This window comes from Hyaena hyaena, unplaced genomic scaffold, assembly GCF_003009895.1.
Source record: "Hyaena hyaena isolate Hyena2069 unplaced genomic scaffold, ASM300989v1 scaffold_1833, whole genome shotgun sequence".
NCBI classification, from domain to species: domain Eukaryota; kingdom Metazoa; phylum Chordata; class Mammalia; order Carnivora; family Hyaenidae; genus Hyaena; species Hyaena hyaena.
In genome coordinates this window covers 123,163-134,428 of record NW_024082456.1, presented here as the reverse complement: position 1 = coordinate 134,428, position 11,266 = coordinate 123,163, and the positions used below count along the sequence as shown (strand labels likewise).

The 11,266-nt window shown below is 44.8% G+C and overlaps 1 protein-coding gene across 1 annotated transcript; it reads right to left on the bottom strand.

The window, feature by feature from the left end:
- Positions 1-1,266: 1,266 nt before the first annotated feature.
- Positions 1,267-4,146, bottom strand: LOC120226763 (beta-defensin 105-like). Its single transcript, XM_039224928.1, has 3 exons — positions 4,077-4,146; positions 3,676-3,717; positions 1,267-1,394 (listed from the first exon to the last, which is right to left on the bottom strand). The coding sequence occupies exons 1-3, from the start codon at positions 4,144-4,146 to the stop codon at positions 1,267-1,269; spliced, it is 240 nt and encodes a 79-aa protein (XP_039080859.1).
- Between the last annotated feature and the right edge of the window lie 7,120 nt (positions 4,147-11,266).

Here is an 11,266-nt window from a genome sequence, read left to right as displayed (position 1 = left end):
CTTATTTCACTTAGCATTATATTCTTCAGCTCAATCCATGTTGTTGGAAATGACAGGATTTCATTCTTCTTTTAAAAATTTCTTTTTATTTTTTTTTTTAAAAATTTTTTTTTAATGTTTTATTTATTTCTAGGAGAGAGAGAGACAGCGTGAGCAGGGGAGGGTCAGAGAGAGAGGGAGTCACAGACTGAAACAGGCTCCAGGCTCTGAGCTGGTAGTCAGCACAGAGCCCGACGCGGGGCTCGAACCCACAAACCGCGAGATCATGACCTAAGCGAAAGTCGGACGCTTAACCGACTAAGCCACCCACGCGCCCCTACCCTCCCTAATATTTTAAGAGCAGCCACTCCATTGCTGACTTTTCTGTCCTGTCACTGGGCACAACTCCAGCCAGAGCTCTTTGCCTGTAGACAGTTTCAAGTGTGGGCACCTGGGAGATGGAGTCACCACTGGAGGAGAGGTGGGGGAGAGAACCCCAGGGCTCTCCCTTCCTCCCATCCACCATTCTCCCACCAGGGAAAAGACAAAAGATGTACCCCAGTGCCAAATGACCAATCATATGGTGGAAGCCCAAATGTTAAGCGAAATACTAATAGTCTCGCATGTAAAACCTGAGTGATCAAATTTGAGTAGCTGCTCAAAAGGACAAATAATTTTGACCTTTACTGTGCGAAGCTACGGAGTTTATTTCATGAGGCAAAAAGTTATATAGTGAACCATCCATGCAGTCTATGCTGAGCATTGTGAATCAGTCTCTGGCATATTCATTTACAGGCGAGGAAAGAAATGAGAAGTTGGTGCCATGGACTTTAACTGAGTAGGGATGAGTTGCTCAAAAAATACACCGTAAGTTCTAGAAGCAAAGAATGACAATGTATCGATAAACCAAGAAATGATGTGGATAATTTCTTGTATTCTACAGAGTTATAACTCCACTAACACAAATGTGGACACCATTTCTGTTTCTCTATTTTGTTAAAATTAGTACACATAATTACGTTGAACGTGACAGGAGGGAAATGGGGGAAATACTCATAAATGATAAGGTACCCCACAAATATGTAGTACTAGTATCTGATTAGGCTATTGGGCACCTTCGAACCTTGATTTTAAAATCAATTAAAAAAAAATAAGCAAAGAAACAAAACAAAGGGAGAAAAAACCAGAAATGATTCTGAGACTCATTCACAGTGTTACTTGGGTAAAGCCACCCAGTTTCCCTTGCCGTTCCTTGAATGTCCAAGAGTGGAGGAGTGCTGATCTGGTTCACTGGATCCTCCGTCGGCAACAGAAAAAGTTCAGCTTGCAATTTCCAACAGCCTTCTCGTCCTCAGCGCACATCTTCCTGCACTTGCCCCGGCCAAGCCAGCATGGCTCACAAATGGCAAACTCACCTATGCCGAGAAAGAGCTGCTGACATATCTGCCCAGGGACTCCCTGGACATGGGGAGAACATCGAAGGCCCCCCAGGCAAGGGAGGGTTTATATGATTGTAAAGAGTGTTTTTAAGAGCCAGCCCCGATTTTCCAAAGAGCTCTCCTTTTCTCAGGATGGAGTTGGGGAGACTTAATTTTGAGGTAAGAGGAAGGCACGATCTTTGTTCTCCGTGTGTTTATAGCCTTGCCTGCATCAAAAGTAACCACAGCAGGGCCAAGTGTCATGTATATTACAGAAGCATAAAAATACATACCTGATACTTCTGTAAAGGTTACAGGGTAAAGATGAGAAGGCTATCTTGTGCTTTGAAAAGATCTTGAAGGTAGAGGTGAAGTTAGTTCAGTTCTTTTGGGGGCCTGGAAATGGCGGGTGTTTTCCACAAACTGCCGGATCTCAGCTTTCTCATTTGTCAAATGAACATTCTAGAAATGCTTGTCTACACTGCAAATTCTTTTAGTGGTCAAATGGAGTGAATTATGTGAGAATATTTTGCCAAACACTATTTAGTCCATTAGCTATTTTTGTTGTTGTTACTTTAAGCAAAAGCTTTTTTACATGACCCCCCCAAAATTTTTCAGGACAACTTTCATGGACCAGGGAAGTAGTGCTTTTGCCAGCGTAGAATTCTTTATTTGCTGGTCTGGTTCTCTAGGGGCAACATTTATGTTGCAACCCCTTATTTTCTTTCCTATTAACCACCTTTTCTCTGTAGCCTCAGAACTGTAAGGAAACTTACAGGTCGGTCTCACTACTACAACCATTCACTGGCCTCCTCGACAGCCCGTTTTCCCATCCTCCGTGGCCATTTAAGAATTTACTTTCCCTGATGCATCAAGGGAGACACTTCCTTCCTCTTCTCTCTCACATCATTGCTCAGTCACATGCCCAGAGCTGCTCTGTTCCTGGACTGCGTTCCATCACCTTGGTGCTGGACCTCCTGACTCTGAACACTAAGCCAAGAGCTGTTTGAGTTCATGCTAATTGCTGCTTGCTTCGTGCTGAAGCTTGCCGGGGGCATGGGGACGGCCGTGGCTGTCTAGTTGGTTCTGTGAAGTCCACCGATAGCAACAAATCTGTTCCCCGGGCTTTGCTCCAGTAAAGCCCAAGTCCGCATCACCTGTCTCTTCTGCTGGATGAAGTGCACTCATCACACATTTTGATAAACATTCTGACTGGCTCTGAAACAAAGGTCCCTGATGACTTTTCTTCCAACCTGCTTTGACTGGAGGTGAGGGCAGACATACGCTAACCTTCTACTGATGTGCCCTGCCGCCAGCAACAGATTCCACCAAGACTTCCTGATAACGCTTCTAAATAAAGAACCAGAGTCCTGCTTCCTCCCCACAGAACAATTTTGTGGCTCCAAGTCACCTCCGCGGAATAGCTACACCTCAAGCTTCTCAACTCCTCATTCACGTCTAGCTCCTAATTTTATTATTTTCTCTTTTGGAGTTCCAGTCTTCTTCCTTACCTGAGAAGTTCTGCACCAGCATCTGCCTTGTTTTCCCAGCTCATGTGAGTTCCACCTGTCTTCACCCAGATGATGCCCCAGCCCATCTTACCTCCCAAGCCTTGCATTACTGAGGTGGGGAGGAATCCACAGTTTCAGCCTAGGACCCAGATTATATATGGAATTGTGTTGTATTTCTTATCTAACCTACTCATTGAAATGCCAAGAATTATCTCTAGATGCCTATTTGCTGCCGAATTAGAACACCCATTCTCCCACCCTTCACCCTGCTAACCCTCTCTGGCCGTGTTTATATGCAGGGCTTACACGCAATGGGCGGAGTGATACTCTGTGATTCCCTGTGTACAGCTCGTCTGCAATGGTGATGAGATTTCATCACTCTTTTCTTTGATCCTTCTGAGACCAGTAGCAAAGACTGGGACGCCTCCTACTGGGTTTAGGGGCAGAGCCTGTAAGACGTAGGCAAGCATGCTCCTTCACTGCTACAAGCCTGATCCTATAACCTTGCTTTAGTTAGCACCATGAGCTAGACAGTAGGTCATTACCATGTCCAAATCTCTGGCCAAAACTCCAATTCAGTAACTAAGGGATTTCTCTGTGAGATAGCAAACCCAGATATGATGCCGACTACAAGAGGTAGAAATCTGGGATTTCAGGCAACTCTATTCTCACAATTATTTCTATCACGCCTTGCCTCCAGAAGTCAGAGGAAGCTGACAGGTCACAGGTCTTTAAAGTAAAAATTATGCACAAGGGATTCAACTTACCTCCTGGAAGTGGCTCAGAATACTTGAGTCCTGCCTGGCACCCTAAATTCAAAACAGCACATTTTGGATATTAAAGTCAGTGCAGGAAATAATGCTGTATGAAACAACATTCCCAGCTCCACACATCTGCTGTCAAAGGACAGCAGATCACAGAGGCTGCATCTTTATTCTCTTTCTGAAAGCTAGCACTCCCAGTAACCAGTAAGAAGTTTAATTAAAAGGTCGGGAGTGGGTGGGAGAGGGAATTGTAGTTTGCTTAGAAAATGCCACTGTAGGTTCAAGAAATTACTATGAGGACCTCCATGGGGAGCTGACTGTTAATCTCAATTTTATGGCGCTCCATAGAGAACCATCAGACTTTAAGATCTGACCCCATCAGAATCCCATCCATTTACAATTACCTGATGGAAATTGAGCCAAAATGAAGAAAAATGCAAAGACAACGTAAGACATCTTCCTGCTCAAGGTCATCTCTGGGGAAAACTGTTCAGAGTAGAGGTCTGGGACCTCTGTGAGTGGACAGGAGGCACACTTATATTTGAAAGTAATGGGGAATACTTTTGGTCAGTGAAGTGAATCAATAAAGAAAGCACATTTGCATGCTCCATTTCCCAGGATCAAAGACTGATATGATGGGAGGACCTATATAATGGGAGTTCGAGGCCAGGAGCTGGAAGACCGGGTGCCACGCACTGACCTACTGATGCAGGATGTAGGGGCCTGTTCTCGCCTTCCCTCTCCTGGCTCCAGTGTTCTCTTCCATTGAATAAGGAGCAGCTGCAATGATTGAGAGATGGAACATGCCCAGAACTGGTCCATTCCTGGGCTGCATTCCCTCCCTTGATGCTGGGTCTCCTGAGGTTGCCCACCTGACTTCTGAACACCAACCCAAGAACTGTTTGCGCTCATGCTAATTCTGCTTGCTTTGTGCTGAAGCTTGCTGGGGGGTTGGGGACAGCTGAGCTCCAGTTGGTTCTTTGATGTCTACAGCTCCTCTGCCAGCCTCTTAGGGGTGTTGTCTAGCTGTAGGGATGATGATGCAGACATGCTGGGAACTTAGGGAAGTGCTTGGAAAGAAGCCTGGTGCCCTGTAAGAAGAGCCCAAGCAACGTGCACTGTTACTGCCCTGGCTTGTTTGTACTACCTGTGAGGGTCTCTGGGGCTGTAGTCATTTTACCAACTTAGCTCTGAATCCCTGAGCCTGTGACAATGTCACCTAGCAGCCCAAAGGCAGAATTTCCACATCCTTTTCATTCATCAGGAACATGGGTTTCCAAATTACTACTTGTATCCTTGTACCACCAAGTAAGTCCCATCCTGGTGCCTATGCTTACACAAGGCTCTGGTCTCCATCTTGGGAATGCAGAATATGATAACTGAACAAGGTAGACTGAGGTCGGACAGAACCAGTTAGCAAATGTATGACCTCGGGCAGGTGGCTTACTTTGCTGAATGTATTTCTTCATCTTACAATGGGGACATAATAAAGGTATGTACTTCATAGGATATTTAAAAGGACTCACTAAAATAAGTATTAAGTGGCTATCAGTGTCTGGCTATTAACACCAGCCCTACATTCACATATCTGACTATCCTGCTTTGAGTCCAACTTTTATGTAAATTCCTTTTCAACTCTACCAATTCACAGTGAACTTTTTCTGGCCGGGAAAGCACAGCCCTGACGATATCTGCATGTTTGTTTCCATGGCCGGCAAACAAGGCAGCTTCACGAACATAAGCCAAAATGTGGGTACTAGGGGACACAGAGCTGAGCCTAATGACCTCAGCCTTCCGTTCTCAGGCATTTTAATAACCTGGAGCCAGGCCAGGTGTGAGGAGGGCAGCCACACACCCCTTTTCTTGCCTTGGGGTTTAATGCTCTGCACTCACCATATTGCAATTCTTAATAATTTTATCTTTGAAGATGTGCACTGTAAATCAAATCTGTTAGGAATAGGAGCCAGTCTGGGACCTTGGAGCCTCAGTCCCTATATGATCTGCCTTCCTTCCCCTCCTCACTGTCTCAGGGGGTTCCTGGCCCTTGACCCTTGGGGCCCCACCCAGCCTCTTCTTTTCTGATCCCACCCCCCCAGCAATACTGCCACCACTGGCCCCCAGCTCGGACTGAGTGGAGATGTATCTAGAGATGGGATGGGAGTTTCTTAGGGCCCAGCATGCCATCAAACCCTCCCCGGGATGACAGTGCCACGGTATAGCCAGGCAACTTGGCAGGAACAGACCTCTCCTTAACCCCTAAATCCATATGAACTGCATCCAGCAGATGTGGACATATCCTTGAGAGCTCCCCAGCCACCATGGATGGTATGGCAGGATCATGGGGGAAACACTTGGCTTGACTTTCTCTGTGGAGTAAGACATGCCAGTCCAGCAGTGGCTGACGGTGGACCACACACATATGTGCAGTGGAAATGCGGGGATACCCAGGCAGCTGTGAGGGTCTGCAAGTGCCCTTCAAGCAACCTTGTGCCTGGGAGATTGTGACATTAAATAGCAAAGAAAAATTACTATGACAGATCAAGAGAATTAGATACCTTTAATGGCACCTTTTTCCTACCTCTTTGTCGGGAGCCATTCTGAGCCCACTAGTCAAGAAAACTCTTGATGAGGTTAAAGCAAGTTTGCACAATCTCTTGCCAATCAAATGATGACTGATATCCACCCTCACTCAATTATTTCTTGAGCACCGACCCCCAAGTACCTTGTTGATCAGTATCGGGAGTGACTTGTCCCCTTATTCTGGCCCTGGTATGATGATTGCACCTTGTGAAGGAACTTATTGTGAGAACTTCTTCTTTTGATTATGGAAACAGATATTGTGTCTCTAGCAGGTCCTGTTTCCCTCCATACTTTCCCTTGAGTTATGAACAGGCTAATGTCCCTTCCTCATAAAAGATTGACCTTTACATGTACAATTCTGTTTCTACGGTTGCATTAGTCCAAGAGGTTCATATAGCTCAACATGTAAATCAGCTAACCAAAAATGTCTCTCATGCCCTAGCTATTCAAGAAATCATAAAACTAGATACAAAGGTAAATGCACTCGAAAATACACTATTCTATGTATTGGAAATGAGCTAAAACTTTTTAAAGGTATGGTTGGCTCTCTGATGCCATAAAGAATATAACTGAAAAACCAAGTCTTGCCCAGAGGCAAAGAGCCTAACTTAGAGAGAAGGAACAGATAAGAGCAGAATATAAGCTACTAAATATACCTTTGTTAACTTATGACGTATAGCAGTCCCTTCCCTAAGGCCTAGTTTCCACAAACACCTTCCCTTACACTGGCAGCTGTGATGAGGATGGATAAGAATACTACAACTTAACCTATGACCTAATCTTAGTGTTATTAAAATGTGAACACCCTGTTATTTTCTTACTTACTCAACCTCACTATAATTGAGGCAGTCCTGCAAGAATACTTCTGTAAAACCTGTTTCTGTACATTTTCCAAAAACATCTTATCACAGAGAATTGTAAAAATTGTAAAAATTCCTTTTCTGATGCCATGTTAACATTTGACCTATAAATAAAGACACCAAAACCGACAGGGCAGAGATGCCTGCCTGGTGATCAGAAAGAACCTTGGGGCTCTCTCCCTCCCTCCCTACCTTGCCAACACCGTCCATCCTTCAGGGACCCCTGGACCCAGCCGGAGCTGGACTCTGGCACTTCTTGAACATGGGCCCTGGCACATGATGTAGCTGATCTTGATCTGGAGTGAACTTCTAGTCTTAGAAAAACAAGATGACTCTTGAAACCTTCAAATTAAAGGGCTTGTCCTTGGGGCGCCTGGGTGGCTTAGTCGGTTAAGCGTCCGACTTTCGCTTTGGTCATGATCTCGCGGTTCGTGGGTTCGAGCCCCGCGTCGGGCTCTGTGCTGACTGCCAGCTCAGAGCCTGGAGCCTGTTTCAGTCTGTGACTCCCTCTCTCTCTGACCCTCCCCTGCTCACGCTGTCTCTCTCTCTCCTAGAAATAAAAAAAATAAAAAAAAAAGGGCTTGTCCTTGTCATGGGGATCACAAGGCCTCCTTCATGGGGCCAGAGATGCCCCTGCAGAGGGCCCCGACCGTGCTCACTTGCATAGCTCAAAGTCTCCTGCTCCAACCTCAAATCCTTCCACATCTGATTGCTTTGAATATGGTGCAAATCACCATCTGTTTAGCCATTTAGAGGTTCCCTGCTTTGCACACCCCACAAAAATGCCCCCAGCATCTGCTAACATAGATTAAGACAAATTCTGAAGCTGTAAGACTCTAAATTGCTGATGCCTTTCTAGGACTTTGATCCTGAGACTCCTCACCTTGCTGCTGAGAGGAATCATCTAGATTCATAAGGCCCCATGTGGCACCCATCTCCCCTGGGAGTGCCGGTGCCCTTTAGAGTGGGCGCCTCGTGCCACCATCTCCAGGAGGGCCTTCCCATCATACAACCCTGTCCACATACCACCCGATTAACACCTCTAATGGCTCTACCTCTTCCCTGACAGCCCTCAAACCTGGGACTCACCACACCCCGTCCTTGGATTTCACCCACTCAGAGGCATCTGCCTTCCCCATGGTGAGGTGTGAGCAGGACAGCTCTTAGCTCTTATAGCACATCCCTCAGGAGAGTTCGTTGACTGTGAGTGCTCAGACGAGATCACATATGCCATGCTCTGAATGTTTGTGTCCCCCAATATTCATGTTGAAATCTAATCCCTACAGTGATGGTATTTGGAGTTGAGCCTTTGGGGGCCCTCGTGAATGGGATTAACACCTTTATAAAAGAGGCCCCTGAGAGTTCCCTATCCATATCTTCCAAGGGAGGACACAGTGAGAAGTTAGCCAGCTACAACCCAGAAGAGGGTCCTCACCGGCACCTGGCCACGTTGGTGCCCGGTCTTGTACTCGCAGCTTCCAGAACTGTGATAAATGTTGTTCATAAGCCACCGAGTCTGTGGTGTTTTGTAACAGCAGCTCGAACGGACTGAGACACCATATGCTCTAAGTTTAGATGAGAAGCATGTGAAATTCTAACATGATGTGCACTTCCCTTTGTCTTATTAACATTCGTTTGTTTCTTCTATGAGTCTCTTATGTTTGCAACCTTCGCTTGCTGATAAATCAAACTTGTCTTAAGAAGCAGAGATAAGTGACATAATGAGATACTAAATAAGATCAATGAGACCGTGTATAACTGAAAATGTTTGGAAGTTTGTCTTATAGATTTAAATCTTTTCTTAATGTTTATTTATTTTTAATTAATAAAATTTGTTTAGAGAGATTATGGGTGTGGGGAGAGGGAAATGCGAAGAGAGAGAGGAAGAAAAAGAATCCCAAGGAGGCTCCCTGCTGCCAGCCTAGAACCTGATGTGGGGCTCGATCTCACAAACTGTGAGATCATGACCTGACCCAAAATCAAGAGTTGGACACTTAACCAACTGAGCCACTCAGGTTCCCCTAAAATTTTTTAAGTGAGGATTGGAAGGGAATAGAGAAAATCTGTATATTCAACCTATCTTTCTTAATTGGATTATTCATATAATAATATATAATCAACACACACACACATACACATACGTACACACACCTAACAAAAACCTCATTGTAACTGAGGCTAAGGCTACATGGAACATTCCCTCTTAGTTATTTTAAACAAAATGTTTAATTTAGAATAATTTCAGATTTGCTGAAAAGCTGTACAGACAGTGGAAATTTCTCACATACACCCCCTCCCCCAGCTGCCCCTGATGTTAACACTCATGCTATTATTAATAGTTTGGTCATGATGTGATTGTCAAAACCAAGAAATTACCATTGGCGTGTGATATTCCTACTAACCTACAGATTTCAAGCCTGTCTGATGCTTTCTCACTACCAGACTGGGGTTTAGGGTCTGGGAGAAGAGTAACATAGGGTTGAGGCTCTTAATCTCATGCCCTGTGTCAGGGGACCATGCTGGGGATGTGACTGGCCACTCCTGATGTTAACCCTGCTCACGTGGTTAGGGTGTCAACTCTGTCCACTCCAAAGTGATGTTCTTGCCTCCCCACATTCTTCTTTGGAGCTAATCACCTTCATTCATGTTGGAGGAATTAGACTCCACCTCCTAAAAGGGGGTGTCTACCGGTACTATCTGCAATTCTTCTGTTAAAACTGTCCCCTTTCTCACAGTTATTTGTGCTTTCAATCATTTGTTGGTATCAATATGGCACGAGGAAGTAAACTGATGGTCTTATCCAGGTCACATACAAAAAAGTTTTCAGTAACACAACAAGCATTTTGTTGCTTTTCAGGAGCTTGTGATTCCTTTAATAATATTTTAAGATATTTCAACTTTCAGTGGCAATACTAATAGTGACAATAAGGAGGCTCACCTCCCTAATGTCACATTAAAGAGAGGCATTCCCCAGTGGGGAAGAATTAAAGTAGATAAGTCAGGCCTTTCTCTCTGCCCACTTAGCTAATTCACTTCAGATTAAGAAAAAGAGATAATCAGATTTGTGGGAGCATATAATATTCAGAGTATATGGATATTTGATATATCTATAGTCATAATCAAATATCAAATATTCCATATGCTCACAACTATCTAGGGAGCTATTTGCAGATTAAATAAGATGATGTATATAACATTTAAAGTACATAGCACTTTTCAAAAAATATTTAGTGTTTATTTTTAAGAGACAGAGAGACAGAGCATGAGTGGGGGTGGGGGGCAGAGAGAGAGGGAGACACAGAATTTGAAGCAGACTCCAGGCTCTGAGGTGTCAATACAGAGCCTGACACAGGGCTCGAACTCATGAACCATGAGATCAAGACCTGAGCCAAAGTCAGACCCTCAACTGACTGAGCCACCCAGGCACCCCCGTAGCACTTTAAAAAAAAAAATAGGGGTGTCTGGGTGGCTCAATCGGTTGGGTGGCCGACTTCGGCCCAGGTCATGATCTTGCAGTTCATGGGTTTGAGCCCCGCGACGGGCTCTGTGCTGACATCCAGCTCAGAGACTGGAGCCTGTTTCAGATTCTGTGTCTCCCTCTCTCTCTGACCCTCCCCTGCTCTCTCTCTCTCTCTCAAAAATAAGTAAAACATTAAAATAAATAAATAAATAGTAAGACATATGCTTCAGTAAAGGCACTTGCCAAACGTACACAGCTCGCAAATACTGGAGCTGCAATTCAGACCCCACTGACTCCATTATGATATGCTATAACTACTCTCATTTTACATATAAGTGAACCAAAGCTATTAAAGAACATAGTTAGGATTAGAAATCCAAACTGACAGATTCCAGATCTTTCCTTCCTACTAGTGCATATAGCTACACCTGGTCATCAGTGCACCCTCTTCTCTGTCTTCCCTTCTTCCCCATTGCCCTCCTTGGGAACTTTTCAGTATCAGAAAAGCAATGAGCTGTAGATGGAGCGACACCCACTGAGATGTGGGCTCGACCAGGCAGGCCATGGAAACGTCCTCATTTCTGACATGCCTCACTGATCAAGATGTTCTTTGGTCTAGAGAGATGTATAAATGTGGGTGTTTGCTGCCCTTTTATCATGGACACTGTGCTGATGTCTCAAGACCCTGCGAGTC